The sequence below is a fragment of the Schistosoma haematobium genome, chromosome ZW, assembly GCF_000699445.3.
Source record: "Schistosoma haematobium chromosome ZW, whole genome shotgun sequence".
In the NCBI taxonomy this organism is placed as follows: domain Eukaryota; kingdom Metazoa; phylum Platyhelminthes; class Trematoda; order Strigeidida; family Schistosomatidae; genus Schistosoma; species Schistosoma haematobium.
The window spans coordinates 73,144,141-73,166,203 of record NC_067195.1 but is presented as its reverse complement, the minus strand read 5'-3'; the positions used below and the strand labels follow the sequence as shown (position 1 = coordinate 73,166,203).

Below are 22,063 nucleotides of genomic sequence, written 5' to 3'. Positions count from 1 at the left end.
ACTTCAAATCACAAACCAAATGCTTATCCACCCCTGAAAACCTGGAAGCTATAGACAGCTGTTTCGTTCTATCATGGGAATCCCAACAATATGCATCCACAACCCTGCATGCGGGAATCGAAACCAAGACCTTCGGTCTAGCGCGCAAACTCCTAACCTCTTGACTACTAATCTGGCATCCAATAGTGTTAATGTAGACCGGAACACTACTCGATTTATTCCTGATTCAGATCAACACAAAAAGGTACATGAATAAATAGATGACTAATACAACCACAACGCATACACAGTTTGAAAAATATAATTATTTCCCAATTAAATATTAGGGTATAAAATGTTATGTATAAATTGCAATGATTTTATAGTAGGAATTAATACGCCAGCTAATTATGCATCAAACGAAAGCTTATGGTGTATGGAATAAACCGGGACCAAACTGAATGTTAGTACTTTAAATTAAGTGAAATAATGTCCAGAAAAATAGCTTCCGTTGTTTATCATGGCTTTTTCATTTTTCTTTTCACATCATCTTCCTCCTTGACGAAAAGGAAGTTTTAACTGTCATTTGTATAAGTGAATACATGAGGGAAAACCGACTAGTGTTGTGATCCTTACAAAACGTAACCAACCTGGTTATTTCGAATATATAGAAAAAAGAAACAGCGACTAGTCACTAGTTAGAAATAATGGCTAACATATCATCATTGATAAATCTTCTGGGAACGTTGTATGCTCTCCTTTTTGAGTCAATCTGGAGAAAACCTTATTTTATTTATTTATTTATTTATTTATTTGAACATATAGATGTTGGTAAAATGGGGCACCAGATACATATACTCCACACAAATCTCATTTGAATTGTGTGATACTGTCGGGGTGCCCAAAACGAGGAAGGTGGTTTTCTTAGGGGGCCACATCCAGATCCTTCGGCCTAAAGGTCTGATCCACAAGGTAGTTGAGCATCGTAAGGAGACGCAGTCCCATGGTAGCCGGTGACCAACGATTGGTTCATACACCATCTGTTCCCTCAGGATACTAGAAGTTAGTGACTTCAGCACTGATGCCACGTTTTGATTTGGCCGCCCCCTTAACTTTCTGCCAATCATCCTCAACACTAGTCAGCATTGCGCGTTGTGGTAATCGATGTCCAGGCATACGCAGAACGTGGCTCAACCATCTCAGTCGATGAAGATTCACAACCTCATCAACTGATTTACCATCATTCCCTGATACCCTGCATCTAAACTCACTATTACTTACCCGGTGATCCCAGCAGACTCTAGCAATATTTCCAATGCATCAGTGACCAAATACTAGTAGCTTACGAGTGTCTTCCACTCTTAATGGCTACGTTTCGCAGCCGTCAAGAAAAACAGAACGAACTTCTGCGCAGTATACTCGTCCCTTAATTGATAGACGGATATCTCGCCTTCGCCATAGGTCACGTATGTTGCATAAGATTCAACAGTATTATGAGAACATAATACGTCGGAAGGACTTGATTAAAAACAAAAAGAAGTTTGAAGAGATTCAAGGTATCAATCGTTTCAATCTAGCCTCTGCCAGGGAAGTCCTACTCACTGTCTTCTCGTGGCGGGATGTTGTTTACGAAATTGAGAAAACGAAAAGCGAATGTCCGGCGCCTTAACCGGGTTGGTGGACAAGGAGAGTCCACATAGGAGAGTTGGGAAACCCTGGTTCCAAACCAATGGTGCACATGGGCTCTAGTATCCTGAGGGAACAGATGGCGTATGAACCAATCGTTGGTCACCGGCTACCATGGGACTGCGTCTCCTTACGATGCTCAACTACCTTGTGGATCAGACCTTTAGGCCGAAGGATCTGGATGTGGCCCCCTAAGAAAACCACCTGCTTCGATTTGGGCACCCGGCAATATCACAGCCCACACACAAATCTGATGAGATGACAATTATTTCACGGAATACGATGGTTGCTCCAATTAGAATTCAGGCATTTCACATTCACTTGATAACAATTATTATTATTATTATTATTATTACTATTTTTTATATACTACGTCACTTATCTACCTCTATCATCACTTTACGTATCCCCACTTTTCAACTTATACAGCAGCTCGCTCATGGTGGAATCTGTGTTCTATTTAAACGTTCTCGAGTCACTGCCTGTTCGAAAGTTGAGTGCTTCCACGGAATACGAATACTGAAACAGTCTTTCTGAAGCCACGTACACCATTCAAACTAGCTTCCTTTAACTTTCGCATACTAATGCAGATCAGATAACAGATAGGGCTGGCTATGTTTCTAGAAAGTCTTGATATCGATGTCTGTTGTCTATTCGAGACCCGTATCCAAGACTCTGGTGAAGTACTACAAATTCGCTCTCCATCCGTCGCTTCGAAAAGCTTGTTTTACGAGCGCTTATCCGGGGACCGTGTGGCATCTTCGTCCGGTTTTACTGGCACTGGTGTCGCACTAAGCGCTAGAGCCGAGACAGCACTAATCGATTGGATCCCCATTAACAGTCGGTTATGTGCTGTTAGATTAGAAAGTTCCATCAAAGTGAGAAGAAATCGGCGTGAGAAACGATGTATTTTCGTCATCTCCGCCTATGCCCCGACAGATTGCAGCCCGGATGCAATCAAGGATGAGTTTTAACACCAACTGTTGTGAACGGGGAAATAAGAAGCCCAGACAACTACGAAAGCTATTTTCTTGGGACGTTATTTCATTTCATTCAAACCTTGTAAAACACTTATATTTATTTCTGTCCCTATTTTATTCTACATAACATGAGCTTTCGTTCTATGTAACATTCACTGCCATACTTTTTTTTGTTCCGAAAACATTGTAATTTAAACATAATATTTTGCATCTTATTTTCTACCCTAATTCCTAGTTTCGGGCATAATTGTATTTTTTCCAAATTATCGTACGTTGTGGTCAGGATATTCACTTATTTATTCATGTACATTCTTGCACTAATCAGAATTCAGAGTGTTCCAACTGTCTTGTCTTCTCTCCCTTGCGGGCTTGTCAACCAATCAGGTTCTAGAATAGTTCTCTCTCTACCCCATCTCGAACTCACGCGTACTAGACTCAAGGTTAAGCCGCTCAGCCTATCACGCCAAGGTCATAATCTAGACTAGACAGATCAGGGTCAAGTCATCACCAAGTATCGACGGGGTAAAAGCGATTCAAGGTCATGACACCAACTAACAGTTCTTCTACCGAAATTGCATTCCACAGATGTTGTAGCACTAGCCGGAGACCTGAAGGCTCATTTCGGGCGTCTAGGCACAGAACATAGTCGTTTAGGTGGCCAATGGGGACTTAATCAGTTGGCAATTAATGTCCGCAGGTAGGGTATGTGCTTCGCATATTCGAAGTGCAAAGTACTTTTACAAGACTGACAGGATCCTGATTCTGCACTTACCCTGGGTAGTCAGCAGATAGAATTAGTTGAGAAGTTCGTGTATCTAGGTAGCTGCATAAGTGCTGCTGGTGGTGTGGGTGATGAAATCAATTCACGTATAGTGAAAGCCAGAGCGGCTTATGACAATCTGGGTCATCTTCGATGCCTTCGTGATATTAGTCTGGAGACTTCGGTGGCTTGGACATATTCTACGAATGTCGTCCCAGAGAATTCCACGTCGTGCATTATTTGCCGACACTGGGACTGGTTGGAAAAAGTGGGGAGGTGGTCAGTGTATGACATGGTGTCGTGGCATGAAAGAAAGCTGCAAAGGACTGGCTTCTGTTGGTCCTTCACGACTCCCTGGTTGGGGTCCTAGAGATGATGCAACATAGTGTCTAGAGACGTTATCAGATATGGCTCAGAATAGAAGCCAGTGGTGATCCTGCTGTAATCTTCTTTACTTTCTTCATAAAAAGTGACCGTAACTTCTTTAACTGAAAGAATTCTTTCTGGTCGTACATTTCTGTTTAGCCTATTATTATTATTATTATTATTATTATTATTATTATTATTATTATTATTATTATTATTATTATTATTATTATTATTATTATTATTATTATTATTATTATTATTATTATTATTATTATTATTATTATTATTATTATTATTATTATTATTATTATTATTATTATTATTATTATTATTATTATTATTATTATTATTATTATTATTATTATTATTATTATTATTATTATTATTATTATTATTATTATTATTATTATTATTATTATTATTATTATTATTATTATTATTATTATTATTATTATTATTATTATTATTATTATTATTATTATTATTATTATTATTATTATTATTATTATTATTATTATTATTATTATTATTATTATTATTATTATTATTATTATTATTATTATTATTATTATTATTATTATTATTATTATTATTATTATTATTATTATTATTATTATTATTATTATTATTATTATTATTATTATTATTATTATTATTATTATTATTATTATTATTATTATTATTATTATTATTATTATTATTATTATTATTATTATTATTATTATTATTATTATTATTATTATTATTATTATTATTATTATTATTATTATTATTATTATTATTATTATTATTATTATTATTATTATTATTATTATTATTATTATTATTATTATTATTATTATTATTATTATTATTATTATTATTATTATTATTATTATTATTATTATTATTATTATTATTATTATTATTATTATTATTATTATTATTATTATTATTATTATTATTATTATTATTATTATTATTATTATTATTATTATTATTATTATTATTATTATTATTATTATTATTATTATTATTATTATTATTATTATTATTATTATTATTATTATTATTATTATTATTATTATTATTATTATTATTATTATTATTATTATTATTATTATTATTATTATTATTATTATTATTATTATTATTATTATTATTATTATTATTATTATTATTATTATTATTATTATTATTATTATTATTATTATTATTATTATTATTATTATTATTATTATTATTATTATTATTATTACTGTTTCACTACCATACACTGATTTGTGGTCGTTATTGTTCTTTTTTCTTTTTAAACGTACCTTACATTATTATTGCGTGACGCATATGTATCTGGTGCCCCCTTGTTCCAATATTTGTGTTCAAATAAATAATAAATTCAAATCATGCCGCTTCGTCAGGTGACAAACACACCAATGTATGTCCTATCCATTTCCAACGTCTTTTCTCTTCAACTCGAAGCTAGTTTGTTCCCTCCCACATTAGGTTGTTGCTGATGGTCTCCGGTCAACGGACATTGAGTATCTTGTGTAGTAAATTGTTTAGAAATACATTTTTGATGATGATCGTAGTAGTTTTCCAAGTTTCAGCTCCATACAGTAGAACTGTCTTAACATTTGTATTGAAGATTGCGACTTTTATGTTGGCTTGCAGACAGCTGCTTTGAGTTATATATGTTGTTCAACTGTAGGAATGCCATTCTTGATTTGCCAATCCTCGCCTTCTCATCTGCATCAGATCCTCCTTTTTCCTCGATGATGCTGGTCAGGTAGGTTGAAGTTTCCACCTGTTCCAGAGTTTCTCCATCAAGTGTGATTGGGTTGGTGGTCTCCGTGTTACATTTGACGATGTTGTTTTCCCCTTGTGTATGTTGATGCAGATGCTTCTGCTTCACTGATTGTCTTGACCTATATTTGTTCGTGTATATAGGATAGAATAGTCGGGTCATCTGCGAAGTCCAAATCGTCCAGTTGCATCAAAGTTCTCCATTTTATTCCGTGATTCCCCTCAGATATGAAGGTCTTAATGATCCAGTCAACCACTAGAAGAAAGATGAGGGGCATGAGTAAGCTATCTTATTTGACTCCGGTCCTCACTCACAATGCGTCTGTCAGCTGTCCTCCATGCACCACTTTGCAATGTAGTTCGCCGTCCGTATGGTGTTAGCGATCTTCTCAGCTATTCACCTCATAGTGTTGAGGAAGGTTCCATAATGTTATCCTATCCACACTGTCGAACGACTTCTCATAGCCAAGGAGGTTGATGTATAGTGACGAGTTGCATTCAATTGATTGTTCAACAGCGATCCCTAGTGTCGCGAATCGATCTGTGCACGGCCGATGCTTATGTAATCCGTTTTGTTGATCTCGAAGTTGGGAGTCTACTGAGTCTTTCATCCGGTTCACCAACACTCTGTTGAACACCTTTACGGCTACTGAAAGTAGTGTGATGCCTCTGTAGTTCTCACACTTGATCAGATCTGCTTTCTTTAGTATCTTGAAGAGATATCCCTCTTCCCAGTCTGTCTGTGTCAATCGTTCCTCCTCCCAAATCTCCTTGAATAGAACATCGAGCTTGTTCGCTGTTGCTCCCATGTCTGTCTTCAGTGCTTCAGGTGGTTTGTTGTTCGACCAGGCTGCTTTCCCACTGCTGATTTGTCTGATGGTCGACCATGCTGACTTCTTCGATCGTTGGTGGAGTGCCATTGATACGAAGGACTGTATATACTGCTTCGATGTCCGTTGAATTCAATGGAGCCGATCTATTTGAGAGTCCCTCGAAACGTTACATCCATCTGTTCCTCTATTCTTGAATTGTCTGTGATTGCCTTGCCTTCTTTGTCGTCCACCCTTCTCTCTGGCTTACTATATTTCTCTACCAGTTTCTTCGTTGTGTCATATAGTTGTTCCAGATTTCCTTCTGTTTCAGCTTTATTCAAAAATTTAAAGCAATTAGTCCCTTTTATAAATTTCGATAGAACAATGAGATGACGGAGTTGATTTGAAAAATGTGATTGTTCGAAAAGTATAGCGCAAATACATCACATTTTTCAGATCAACTCCGTCTTCTCAGCTTTATTCGTTGACGTAACTAGATCTTCCACGTATATCTGCTTGTAAACTCTAATGCTCCTCTTCACTTACTTGTTTACTTCCGTGTATTCAGTTTGTGCCTTTACTCTCTCTGTTCTTGCTCGACTGTTGTTAATCGTTGTCTTCTCGTTTTTCCTTTTTTCAATACTGTCCAGGATTTCGATACAGATCCATTCCTCATGATGATGCTTGTTGCGACCCCGAACGTCCTGATACGTTGAAGATAGTGTTTCTTTGATCCCTTCCTTCTGTTGTCCACCAAAGTAGTTTCGTCTTGTTTGATTAGATGGTGTAAGTCTTTGAACCTGTTGTTGAGATCTATGTTGAATCTGTTGAGTTTGTCAGTATGTCGAAGGAGGTCTGTATAGAATCTTTGTAATGCTGTTTGTCCAATTATCCATAGCTTCTTTAGCTTCAGTTTGATCTTGTCAATCACGATTTTGTGGTGATCTGAAGTTATTTCAGCTACTCTTTCGGTCCCCACGTCTTCAATTGACTACGCGAATTTTTGTGATGATCTGAAGCTATGTGAGCTGCTCTCTTGGTTCTCAAATCTTTCTTTGACCTAAATTTTTTAATGACATAGATATGACTGATCTGGTTGTCTGTACTGTCATCCATTTTGCATTGGTCTAGGCATCAGTTTATCGTTTTATGTGTGATAATCCTACCATCTTCACAAACCCTCTATACTTATAAATACTGTTTGCTTAAGTTACTGCTGTGTTATCTTTCCCTCTGCATTCTTCTTTATACACTGTCACTATATCGAGTCTTCCAGGATTGGAACACAATGCACACTTCTAATAAACCTTTCTAACAAATATGAACTTGCATAAGGAAAAATATCCGATCTTATGTTGAATTTATTCCTAAATGTTCTAGCGTTTCCTGGATTGGTTGATGATAAATAGATTGATCAATCTGGTTTGATTTCAGCTTGTTAGAAGATGAAATACTTAATACTCGATCCTGTCAGTTACTTACTGCAAAATTAATTGGCATAATCAACATTCACGTCATGCTTTCTAATTCATTCTCAAAAGTTTTTTTCTCAAGTAACTTTTACTTAGGTGAAAAATTCACAAAAACTAGATAGATATATGATCCACTGTTAGAAGGGTGAGAATGAAACACCTTTAAGCTATAGATATACTTGAAGTTCCCAAATTAAATCAGTTTAAAATGATGGATAACCGTTTAGGTTAGTTTAGAAATGCGCTATCGCTCAGTTGAAACCAAAACAAAGTAATTGGGTAAATGACAGTTCTAAGTTTCTATGATGATTAGGAGTATTTGAATTATAGTATGAACTAAGAATCCCAGAAATAAAGTGATCGGATCAAGAAGTACTAGATAACCACAAACGAATGTACTGTATTTAGAATTGGAAATCAAGCATTCAACAAGTACAAAGGAATCATTAGTTCCTTCAAACACCACACTTTCATCATCAATTTAAATGCACATTATTACCTAAACAAATATTACCACGCAATTGTTTAACCAATAATAGTTTAATCAGTAGTTAAGTCTAAATTACATTAAAGGGATAATTTGATAGAGGATATAAAAGAACTACCCAATGCAACAAACAAATGTTCATATCAACACAAGAATGCTGTTCTATCCGTTCTGGATAGATCACGTACAGACTGTTTGAAAGATAATATCTGATTTCGTTATAACACGAAATGTTTACAGTTCTGGAAAAGTGCTTGAATTCACAACCAAAAATGCACAATTCCAGTCAATTTAAGTAACACAATCAAATAGAGGAGCGAATCAATATGGCAGCCTCCATAACTAAATATCGACTAAAGCAACATAAATGTAGTTCACGAAAAACATGGAAATTCAGTGAAGACGTAAGGAAAACAAAACTACAATAAAATACAAATAGTATCATCTCAAATGGAATCAAAAGATCAACAAAATGTATATATGGAGGAATCAATGATAAATCACAACATTGTGCATGTGGAGGGATTTTCATACACAATACTTTCAAAAAGGATCTTACCATACTATAGTGGTGAATTTTGTCAAATATAAAACCTAATTCAAATACTTCACTGTTTATTCATCGATCAACCAATCATTATTAATTCGATTAAATGTCTATAGATTTTGGTCGGTTAGTTCAATGTATCTATCCGTTGTTCTATAAATAATGCAAATTCCTCGTTGAAGTTTTTAACAATAAACAATTTATTACTTTCTTTTTTCGAATTATTGTGATCTAATGCGTGTTTTCACGTAACAATAATTTCAGAGACAATAAAATAAACTTGAACTACAAATGTAAGTGTTGTATATTTGGATATGATACTTATACAACATAATATAGTGTGTTTCGGTATTATATGACAGTAATCTCTTCATAACTCTCGTGTATTCTTTGAAAAAGAATATATCGACCATTTATTTATATCGCTTATTCATTCAACGATAATATCCACATCAATCAAACTCGTTGTTTTAGACCATTATAATATAAAAATTGCTCAGTTTAGTTTTCTATATAACATAATCAAATTATGCTTTTTTTTATCGCTACAGAATGCTTGTGAGAAATCTGAAGTGTTAATTCTAAGGATTTATTTTTTAACTAACTATTCTTAATAGCAATTACCATCATAAAATTACTCGATAAAAAGTCACTATGATGATAAGTTTTAAACAGTTAATCAGTCTAGTTCATTTACGTAGCATAATTTTTAAAAAAACGATGTTTATCATACATCTACCATTTTGAAGTAAGTTGAATAACCTTATGTTGAGATGTTCATCGTAGTTGGAAAGAAAAGATCCACGACTCACAATAAACCCAAAGAGAATATAAACGATCTAGTCTATCATCATTTTATATAAGTGTTGTTATGTTAGTCTTCCAATGGTTGATATGACAAGCAAAACTGAGAAAACTTATTATAACTTCGACCTGTGATAAAATAGTATGAAATATATGGGTGTTTATAAGGAAAATATTGTTTCTTGGGTAACTTCTGGTCAATTATTTTTCTGGAAGTAAAAAAGTTTTTTATCAACTAGCATGTACAGTAGTGACAGTAATTATGATATGTAATTCATGACTGAATGATAATTTTACTTAAATAACTTTAGAAGATATGAATTCAACAGCTTGATTGTTAGTACATATCCATATCTATCAAATACCACTTATCGAAAACCGACTATCCTGCTAGCCTAACAAATAACTTCTTAGTATTGTAGAAAGATGGTTATGGAGCAATATGTAGATTGGCTGAATCGCTGTATAAATTTAAACCTTAGATATTCAGAAATAGATTATATGTATATCTATATCACTTTTTATTGATTTCAATTTCAATAACAAAGTATAATGTGAATACTATTGCTCTGTTTTCTTTAAAAACCTTGTTGTTCCTTCCATTTCTTTTTGATTACTTTTGAAATTTACTTAATCTTCCAAATTAAATATCCTAACCAAGTAATATACGATCAGCTCTTTCAAAATTTTATCGTCCTAATGTAAACTTCGTTTTTTTATTTTGCTGTTTCTTGAATTACCAACTTCTACAAGAGTGAACATAAAAATTTTATTTTAACTTTTCTCAGCTATCTGGTTCAACCATTTTTCTAAACAAGCTTTAGACCTTAAGTTCTGTTTGGCTGAAATTTCAATAAAATTGATACTGAGGTTGTAAAAGCAGTTAATATATTAATTTTTGATGTAAAGTAACTCATTAACTGATTTAAAGATGAATTGCTTGAAATTTTAGAGAGAATTCATGACTAGTATATCGCTAATTGACTGAACTTGGAAATGTAAACTAGTCAGTCTACGTCCGATCCTTTTTTTACTTCTACTACTTTAGCATTTATCTAAATAATTTCGTTCTGCTGTGCTGACTTGATGTCGTAACCTAAACCAGTGTAAATATATTCAATATTCTACGTTATTTAGGACTGACTGACTGCTTTATTTACTTACTTACGCCTGTTACTCCTCGTGAACGACTATAGGCCGCTCACCAGCATTCTACACTCCATCTAACCCTGTCCTGGGCAATCCTTTCCAGCTCCTTCCAGTCATTATCCATCCTTTTCATATCTGCTTCAGGATTCCATGTTAGGGCTTGCCTCGTGATGTAGTTTGATGATTTCCGTAATGTATGTCATATCCATTTCCATCGTCTTTTCCTAATTTATTCTTCAGCTGGAATTGGTTTGTTCTCTCCCAGAGAAGGCTGTTACTGATGGTATCCGGTCAATGAATGTTGAGCATCTTGCGTAGATAACCATTTATAAATACTTGTACCTTCTTGATGGTGGTTGTTGTAGTTCTCCAAGTTTCAGCTCCGTACAGAAGAACTGCCTTGACGTTGGTATTGAAGATTCTCACTTTGATATTGACTGACTGAGTTGGTCCCAACTAACTAGTCCGAAGTTAATTTGTTCACTGTGTGAGTTTGGTGTCTAACAAGGTTACGGATGTGAAGTGCTAATTAGTCCCATACTTTGACAAAACAACTCTCCATTACTCCTTGGTTTTCAATTATTTTAATTATTTTTATTTAAACATATAAGCATTGGTATAAAGAGGCACCAAATAGATATGCGCCACATAAATCATTCGATATGTGTGAGGGATGGGATACTGCTCGGGCGCACAAACCGAGGCAGGTGGTTCCTTAGGGGCCACACTCGGAGCCTTTGACGTAATGGTCTAATCCACGTGGCAGTGGAGCATCGTAAGGAGATGCAGTCTCATGGTAACCGATGACCAACGATTGATACATACGCCATTTGTTCCCTCTGGATACCGGAGCCCATATGCACCATTGGTTTGGAATCAGGGTTTCACAACTCCTCAATTTCGTAAATAATACCCCCGGCACGAGAAGATAGTGAGTAAGACTTCCGTAACAGTGGATATATACGCGTGGCCATGTGAGAGCATTTTGAGAGGGAGAGAGCTGACTGACTCTCTCTCCACTCTTTGCCGTACCAGGGCACTTGTAAAGTTCAATTTAACGTGCATTACTAATTTATTAAAATTTCGATAATATAATTAAACATAATTGAAATATACTATATTTTTCTTTAAAAAATACATTTGTAATACATGTATGTATACCGACTAAATACTGTACATGTCATCTTGCACTTTTGACAAAAAACAAAACAAAAATTAAAAAAAAAAGAATTATTATTCTATTGTAGTTCATTTAAAAAGTGTCTGTATTATCCAATAAACATTAATCTTTATCAGTGGTAAATGAGTAATAAATAAAAATACAAAACAAAAAAATTATAATCGATTTTATTTTTTACTGTATAGATGATCAGTTGTTGTTTCCATTAGAAAAACAAACATATTTCTGTTTTTTATTGGCATCGGTCTATAAATTATTATTTCCATGTGTATTATTTCTTATTTTTATAATTTTCTACTGGATACTTGAAAAAAACGTTTTCGAGCGCTCATGTGTGTATGTATGTGTCAGTGTGTGTGTGTCTGTCTGTCTGTCTGTCTGTCTGTTTATCCATCACTATTTCTATTGGTTCTTCGACTATGTTTATAAATATAAATTTTTTTATGATCATTTACACATAGTTTTCTATTCAAAAAGAGATATGAATAGGTAAACGCAGGAAAATTGAGCACAATCTGATGTAAAAAAGAAAAAAACAATGTGTAACTAGAGTATATGACACGAATAAACGTGAAACAATCACATAAATAATGATACTTCATGTATGTTCACCAATTGACTAGACACTTCACATATATATACTTAGACGGAATTATTCAGTACTACGTGAATAACAATGAGGTATGGCAACTTGGACCGATGCATATATGTGCCTGGTCCTACGTTGTAGCTGACTGACTGACGTGAATAATATAGACTGAATAAACTTGTATAACTATATAATCAATTGTTAATCACTTTGGATTTCAGGTTTAAAGTTACTTTTAGGTATCATGATTTGAACAGTAGACTTAGAACTTGATTAGTAATTCAGTTTAAAAGCAACACTCAATCTGGCACAAGTGTATGTTAACCCGAGTAGTTAACATTAGCGAGGTCGATGCTAAGCGAATCGATATAATGTAGTATCAACCATAATGAGAATGATCAAGCATTCAGTGTATGGTTTCAGAAGAAGAAATGAAAAGGTATGTCTGAAGGAGTACGATAACTTAATATCTAGAGGGAGATAAAGAATGAATGTATCTACGTCACTATGACTAATTTTGAGCCATGCTATTCAACGTCTCCAACCACTAATCGCAACCAACATCCGGACCTCGATCAGATGGTGTGCACCTACCTACCTGGATTAGTCCGGTAGATAGTGACTTCGTTGACTTATCTCGCTCTTAGGTTCGGCAGATCCTAGTTTTCTTCTGAGTGATTCCTACTCCAACTAACATTACTCTTCATAAAACTAATTTTTACTACATCAGTTAATACGTAATCCATTGAGCTGAATTAATTAATGACGTCAGTAGTTTATTATTCATAATTGATATCAATGTGTAACTAAATTTTTTAAAAGTTGAATATGCTTCTTTTATCTATGAAAAACAACACAGTTATTATCCCTCATGATCCTTGATGGCAAAATCGAATGTAATAACTCATTGGTTAGCTTGTTTATGAAGGTTAGTTCAAGTTGGATATAATTTCACTCATAAACGATAACATCAGTAGTTAAAACCATCATGTTAGTGTTGATCTTTTTTATTACCCTTGTATACGGTGCCAATTTGTTATGAGTGATCAGCTATATGGTCAATTAAAATTCCACAGAAAATAGCTTTAAATGGATTTTTCTATAACAGATAAACTAATTATCGATGTTTCATGGTTATTATTTAGACACTAATTATTATCAAGGTTAATATAATTAACTGTAGCCAGTCGTGTGCAACGTAAAACCTGACACATATAGTGTCTGTTCAAGTTGCCACTCCACACTAGCACAGCGAGATAAAATTATAACGATGAATCCCGGAGAAGAAGGAGTGGTAACATTCGATTTCGTAATCAATGCTTAGAGAATTTGGATGATATGGCTCAGAATCGTTCACGTTGGCGTAGAAAATAAGGCTATATGATTTCAGGATTAAGGAACTAGGGGAAGATTAAGATTGAATGCACCTGAACCATTTCGATAAATTTAGAGCCATGTCTCCCAATGTCTCTAATCATTGGTTAGTCACTGCACCCCAACCAGTTACCTACACTTACCTACATGGCTCAGTTCAACAGTCAATGACTTTATGGATTGGAAGACAGCAAAAACAAAGATTTGAATAAAACAGCATGAATCCATTTTATTTTCTTTTTGGTTCCCGTTAGCTGCTTAGAACCTGTGATATTTGAAAATCATAATTACAAAATGGGTTTAAATTACCTACATGAAAGAGTTGAATTGGAAGTTACTTTGAAGACATATTAGTGTAGTATGGCAAGGGCGTAAATTAATTTAATAGACTGAATAAAATATTGTAGATATATACCATATATAAAAGAACATTCTACAACATAGATAGTGACAAAGGTCCAAATGGCTAGAAAAAAGTGTTTGCTTAACAAGTAAACGCCAATAATAAGTAAGAATAAAATGAGTAAAGCTCAGTTAATTAAAATAAGATTATTAATTTAGAAGACAGTCGGAATGAAAAGACATAACGATGTAATTAATTGTAGGATAGTTGAACAAAATTTTTATGATGTATTGAAGGGATATTTGTCATCAAGGCTAAGAAAGATTTATAACTATCTCCTTTTGAACACATCAATCAGGTTTCTGACACCTGATAACAACAGCTTCAGAAGACTGAAGCTTGGTTGTTTATGAATCACTTCGAAGTATTGCAAGGTATCGGCCTGAAGTCCTTTATCCAAGAGAAGTTTAGTAATTGCGGTAATTACAGGACCATAATACTTATTTGAACAAAAACATATTTGATAAATAACAAAATATAATTATGAATCTTTTATTTAACATGAAATATACCTATGTCTTTATCCAAGTAAAATTATGTAAAAATGTACATCAAAATCGTCATATAGCCTTATCCAGTTGACAAGTCCTGAATATAATAAAATGCACGTCAGTAATTCCACTGTTAGCCACGATCCATCTTTATGTAAACATAATAACGACTTAATAAGAGTTTTGAAATAGTTCGCTCAGATGCATATGTACTACTGAATACAAATGATGATGATGATGATGATGATGATGATGATGATGATGATGATGATGATGATGATGATGATGATGATGATGATGATGATGATGATGATGATGATGATGATGATGATGATGATGATGATGATGATGATGATGATGAAATGTAATGCTGAAGTACGCTTTTGATGGATTATCACAAAACTGAGCTGAAATAGCAACAGAGTAAGAGATAAAATAATGAATTTTTCTGAATCTGTAAATTAGCGTAATTCAAAATTTTTTACCTGCACATATGTACGGTGACCTTATTATCGTGTGAGCAAGAGCAATACCACCTGACTGTAAGACCTAAATAAATAGAGTACCTTTGAACTCGTGATAGAACGAATGATAATCAAATGATTCCACCAATCATTCACAAACCTATAGTGACAAGATTTAATAGTATCATTTTTTCAGGGAGGGAGCATGTTAGAAAAGAGAGCAAAAATTATTCAGCTTACCTAAAATATGAGCTACTTAGATTCTAGTTTATATCTAAGCAGTAATAAACTAAAATTGACAGTAAGCATACGTAAAATACATGTTGAATCTTTATATATAATAAATATTATAATTTTTCATTTTGAATGTAACGTACTCTTTTACTTCGAGTTAGATGACACAGATGAATTGTTAACTTCGTCATCAGAAATCTTTAAAGAATTGATAAAATGACAAGAAAAAGATAAAAATGAAGTGATTAAAAACAGTATTTTCACGGAAAGTATCAGTGATAGTAAACCTGACAGAATGTTTTAATATAGGGTATCAACTTGCTCATAAAATTGCTATGTCAGAACGAAGATTGAAGGAATGGTAGCTCCCAGAATTAATTTCTGGATTATTATCATTATATATATATTCTTACTATATGATTATTAAGAAACTAGACTACTATATCTATGTACTCCGTTTATCATTACCTTTCGGTTAACCCATAAACTAATGTCATACGACTGACTATTCCTATTTTGTTGCCAGTCTATTATTTACAGTCTTCTCTACTCACAGCCACTTTTAGCCTGTTCATGTATAATTGTTATTTTTATATTATGGTGTGGTTCCGTTATGTATGTCTGTATATAAACCACGTTTGTTTGAAATACAGATATGGTAGAGGCTGGGTGTTGACTTATGGACTCAAGACTGGAGTATAGGGAGGACCTTGTGCATGACGGACCAATACAAACTTAACTGCCGGTTGAATGTTAATGGTGCTGATGGGGCGTGTAATTGGTTAAGTCAGAGACACCAAACCATAGAGTAAATAAAAGGCCAAATTAGAATTATGATTATGATTAGTGATTGGACGCGTGATATAATTCAGCGGGTAAACCACGCATAACATAAATAGATCATAGTAACAGTTGCTGGTGCTAAACTCATGTCAAGAAAATAGAAAAGAAGTACAATACATTGAGAACGATACGCAAGGTAAACCATAATTTTTTAAAGATAGAATGATTTAATAATTTATTAGAGTAAATAGTCAGTCACTTATTGAAATAGAGCATAGTAAGGGTTAGCATTGTTCGAATTTGCGAGATCGTATTAGGTTGACGAAACTGAAAAGATGAATTTCAAGAAATAATGTAATAGCAATTGGAATGAGAATGATTGGACACTTGAAAGTTAATACGAAAAGACAGACTAACAGTGTTTAGTGGCCATTTATCTTTTTTAACGGTTGATTGAAAAGCTTTCTTTCAGATTTTTCATAGCACTGCCACCTTATTTTTATGGTGCATTTTTTGATCCTTTAGTATTTAAGCTTTTTTTCAGTATGATTATAAATAAGTAGGAAACAGACCTGTTAGTGAAAAAGGTTCATTGTTATGAAACATTATTGGTAGTATATATCGACCATTTGCAGGAAGATAACAAGTGTATTATTTGGGTAGCATCATTGATGAACATGGTGGATCTGATGCGGATGTGAAAGCGCGGATCGGTAAAGCAAGAGCAGCATATTTACAACTGAAGAACATCTGGAACTCAAAGCAACTGTCAACCAACACCAAGGTCAGGATTTTCAATACAAATGTCAAGACAGTTCTACTGTGTGGGGCGGAAACCTGGAGAACTACGAAAGCCATCATCCAGAAGATACAAGTGTTTATTAACAGTTGTCTACGCAAAATACTTCGGATCCGTTGGCCAGACACTATTAGCAACAACCAACTGTGGGAAAGAACAAGCCAGATCCCAGCGGAGGAAGAAATCAGGAAGAAGCGCTGGAAGTGGATAGGACACACATTGAGGAAAGCACTTAACTGTGTCACAAGACAAGCCCTCACATGGAATCCTAAAGGCCAAAGGAAAAGAGGAAGACCAAAGAACACATTACACCGGGAAATGGAGATAGACATGCGAAAAATGAACAAGAATTGGATGGAATTAGAAAAGAAGACCCAGGACAGAGTGGGTTGAGAAATGCTGGTCGGCTGCCTATGCTCCATTAGGAGTAACAGGCGTAAGTAAGTAAGTAAGTAAGTAAGTAACGAGTGTATTAATCAACCAAGGATAACTTACTTGAATTGAGCTTCGGGAAGGTGACCTATGACGTGAATGTGTAATTGTGATAGGTCTTTGTAAAACTGGGCTATCAACAGGAGATGTTTTGTGAGAAACCTTGACAACAGGAGAAACAAGTAACTCATGGCATTCACTATCGGAATCACTAATGTTACTTGGTGTGTGTTTGGATTTCACGGCTGCTGATTCGACAGAAAAATCTCCACCTGTATCCGATTCGCCATCGTTCAGTTCATCTGAAATGTGTAGTTCATTTGAAACATTTTATGAGAAAAATAGTTCGCTTTTATTATTATTCAAAAAGCTTTTCTGCAACAAAATAAATATTTCAGCAAAGAAAATTTTCTTTTCAACAATTTCATTTTCAAAACCTGCATAATTGTATTTATAAAAGATAATCTATGTGATGAATAAGCACTTTACATTAATATGCCTGGGTATAAGGGGTGAGAATCATGATGTTTAGTTCGTATTAATGGGTGAAACCGATTAATTATTGATAAATGAATAATCATACTGACTAGTAACTACAGGACATAAAAGACACAACTACAAAATTAGAGATATGGTATGATTTTTCAAGTAGATTGATGGAGGTCAAAATAAATGAGGACAGGAATTGATTAAAGGTGAGTGATCATATGATAATAGATAGAATGAATAAATTATTGGTGCAATATATTCGGATGTAAAAAGTAGATTATATAACATGTGACTTAAAAAAACGAGGGTAATAAACAGCAACCAAAAATTTTATTAAGTAGTGTGTAAAGAAATATAGAGCAAACTCAGGCTACAGCATAGAAAGAGATCTCGGAAATAGTTTTCTATACATAAATATAGCTTCTTCTTAAGCATTTCCAATGCTTCTGTAATATGAAGATGTGTGTAGGCGTTTCGGTAGAACCGATTAGATTTTATAAATGATTTTGGACGCTGAGTCTTATACTGCATGATCATCATCAACTACATGCTAGAGAACAGACGATTTCACATACTTTCATATTGTCCTTTACAGAGTCATATTATCAGGTGCCCAGCAATGCGTTGGGAGGTTCTCCTTGATAAAAGACATGTGCACCTAGGTCCGCCGGTGAAGATGAATGAAGGAATTCATGTCTAATCGATCAAACGATAGAGCTAGTCCTTTACATATATGTGCACTAATGAGCTGATAGTGTAGACAACTCACATAGGAACTAGATAAAATGTTTTCCATGATGGATTAATCAAACAATTAATCAAGATCTTGTCCGCAATATTATCCTTAAAATCCAGATCAATATGGATATTATCGTTCTGCATGCTTATGACCCTAGTATTTTTCATGCTTATTTCAATAAACTTTGGAAGATAACCATTATCAATAAAATTAGCTTCAAGTGATCCTCACTCATCAGAAACATGAATACTAACACACAAAACTTGTTCATCACATTAATTATCTGGTATAAATACGGCTGTATAGCTTTTTAAAAATGAATCCACAGAAAAAAATTTCTTTGCTAAATTTTTTATCTATTCCTTAGTGGATTTATAAATTTCCTATAATAGCTTTTCTTCCTGAAGCCTAAAAGTGTTAAGACTATGTCGATAGCACTTCAATAACAATTCTTATAGAGACGAATTTCTACTTTAGTTTTAGTTACAATCCTTATAAAAAACATTGTAAGCAGTACGATGACAAGTTTACCAAAGTAAACTAGTGTAGGTTAAAACTAAATTTATCATGAACCGATAAAATACATAACAGAATCTCAATTGATGATTATAGTACAAATATAGGTAATTACACTCTAATACAAAAACAAATCTAAGTAAAGAACGTTGATAGGGTATTCCAAAATCTATAACAACTTAGAGAGATCAATTGAGATAGGAATTCATGGACTTAAAAAAACATCGACTGATTGAATTCTTCAATATAAAATACCTAGTTCTGTTTTGAAATATAAATAGAGAGATGTATTACTTTTGTCTTTCAAACATAAATTTAACAAAGTATGTATTTTAATTAACAAAGATAAAATTTAATGAAAAAACTTTTGACGCAATATAGTTGGATTTCAGTCAATACGTTTGTGGATACTTTCAGATTTTGTTTTGAAGTTTAAATAGTTGATGTTAATGTAAAAAACATCAAGTGGTTATATTAGTGCTCTCAATTACAAAATCGAAAACGACTATTAGTCATATCAAATATTGTCAATTAGATTTTTGTTGAAGTCAATAGGTTATTCTACTGATAATACAGACAAAAGACTTGTGTGATGTCTTTTATAGCATTTTATTAGAATTTTGCCTTATTCTATTAATTTTTGTAAGTAACTATTAGTGGAACATTCTATATTATCTCATGTTGATTGCGACGCATTATCAGTTATAACAAAAACTTTTCTTCCATCCTAAAAATACAGATTATTCTGTAGACAATGTCTGAATAAATTAAATCACTACTTTACACGTATAAATAACGGAAAGGTTACATAAAAATCAGTGTATTTTATGTTAATTTATACAAGTGTCTTTCTTATCAATAATGTTTAAAATTAATTAACATGATAGATACACATTTAGTGATGAAATACCAAGTGATATTCACAGACACCATATATTACTTTTGAATTGAAATGAAGGGAGTTGGATTGCTTCTAACATAAAAAACAACATTTTTCTACTAAGTGTATGGGAGATGGTGATCCAGAATTTACACCTTTCAAGTGTGAGGTAATGTAATAACAATTAAGTTATTTTCTGAATAATGTTAAACATAAAAAAAACAGTACCAAAGTGACAATATTAAAAAAGGAAACAACTGTATAGGCAGAGCATAATAAGATTTTAATATAAAGGCAAATAATTAATGATCAGAAGAAAGCTTCACATAATGGATAAATTTCTAAAACTCCGAATCCAAGTGTCTAGTGAATTTCTAGGACGTAGAGGGTTATAATAACTGGCAGTACATCTTCATGTTTAGTTCAGCTGTTGTAACAACGAGAGATTTCTTTCATATTGTTTTAAAATATCCATATCATGATTTCTCTGGTAAAACAAATCAATTATCACAAATATTTCTTATACTTCCTGTCTAACAAAACAAGCGAATCGAGTTGTTGAGGATGCACAAAACGGTTAACTATACTGTATAACACCCAAACAAAAATGAAAGGATTGAAGTAAGTAAAAATAAAACAGTATATGATGTTTGACAGAACAAGATTCAGGTTTTAACCAGTGGCTCGCAGGTTCAAACCTCACTCCACATTATTTGGTTTGACCTACCAGGCAGTAACACTAGCAGACACATAAAGTACGTGGCTTAAATTAGTAAATCAGTCACAATGTTATGCATCTTAAGAAAAATACCACAAGCTCCTACCAAATTCATCCATTTTTCTGAAGACCTGAACAGTAATCGGTTTGTTGGCCAAAACTAAACGAGCCATCAAGTTTTCTATATCCTCTAAGTTTGTAACTTGACTGGTGTTTTTGTCAGTGTTCTTCCGACTAGTACCCAGGTTTATGCCATCAATAGAAGCCAATATGTCACCTTTTGAAATTCACAGATATCTGCCGAACTACCTAGATGTTGCATGTTAATGAAACAAATGTAAACGAATAGAGAATGTTTAAGAAATGATAAATAGAATGGATTGATTTATCAACGAGCTACAATAAGCTCACTTACCTGAGTATTATGCAAAAAATGTATGGTTTTAGTTATTTGGTTTCTCAGATTTCATTTCTAATGGAAATTCTCGAAGAACTCATCCTCAAAACTAAGATATAGATCAAATAACAAACAAACCGTAACTAGACCACGTATAAAAACCTGGAAGCATTGAAAAGCCGTCCTGCTCGCCGACCCTTAACCTCTAGACTACTGGACCGGTATCAGATGTCAATAGTGCCTAAAATGACACGGCCGTCCAGTGCTTCAAGGTCTTCAGTGCCATTTAGATAAGATCGGTTTATAATTTGATCTAGGAAAATTCTGCAATTACCATTACCCCCTAACACTAATAAAATACGGATATTTCTCTTTATCGTATGATAACATAACGTAGTCTCTTGATACACACAGTAAAATAGTAAAACTCAGGAACATAATGAAGTATTATAGTTGTACACAAAGTTTGGAATATTGTGTGTTGATGACCACAAAGATGAGGGGAATACGTCATGAAACGCTGAAGGAACCCTACAGTAAATTAGTTTTTCAGAAGATTCTTGTACAATAAGTCCAGAATTTGGTGAAATTTTATTCCAAAATGTTAACTTGGAAATATTTAGAAGTTAGTGCTAATCCTGACACATTTTAGATGAAAAAATGACCACCCAGTTAAGTAAGGGTGGTAAATTTCAATATTTAAATGCGTGTATTGAAATCAATCTTACGAGACAATTAGATTTTTACT

At 33.5% G+C, this 22,063-nt stretch overlaps 1 protein-coding gene across 1 annotated transcript; it reads right to left on the bottom strand.

Annotated features, from left to right (window-relative positions):
- Positions 1 to 1,470: 1,470 nt before the first annotated feature.
- On the bottom strand, positions 1,471 to 21,037 carry WC2_21 (blue light receptor; the record flags this gene model as incomplete). The annotated part of the gene is made up of 5 exons (XM_051218856.1): positions 1,471 to 1,497; positions 3,919 to 5,011; positions 15,714 to 15,760; positions 17,640 to 17,878; positions 21,025 to 21,037. The coding sequence occupies 5 exons, from the start codon at positions 21,035 to 21,037 to the stop codon at positions 1,471 to 1,473; spliced, it is 1,419 nt and encodes a 472-aa protein (XP_051072411.1).
- Positions 21,038 to 22,063: the final 1,026 nt, after the last annotated feature.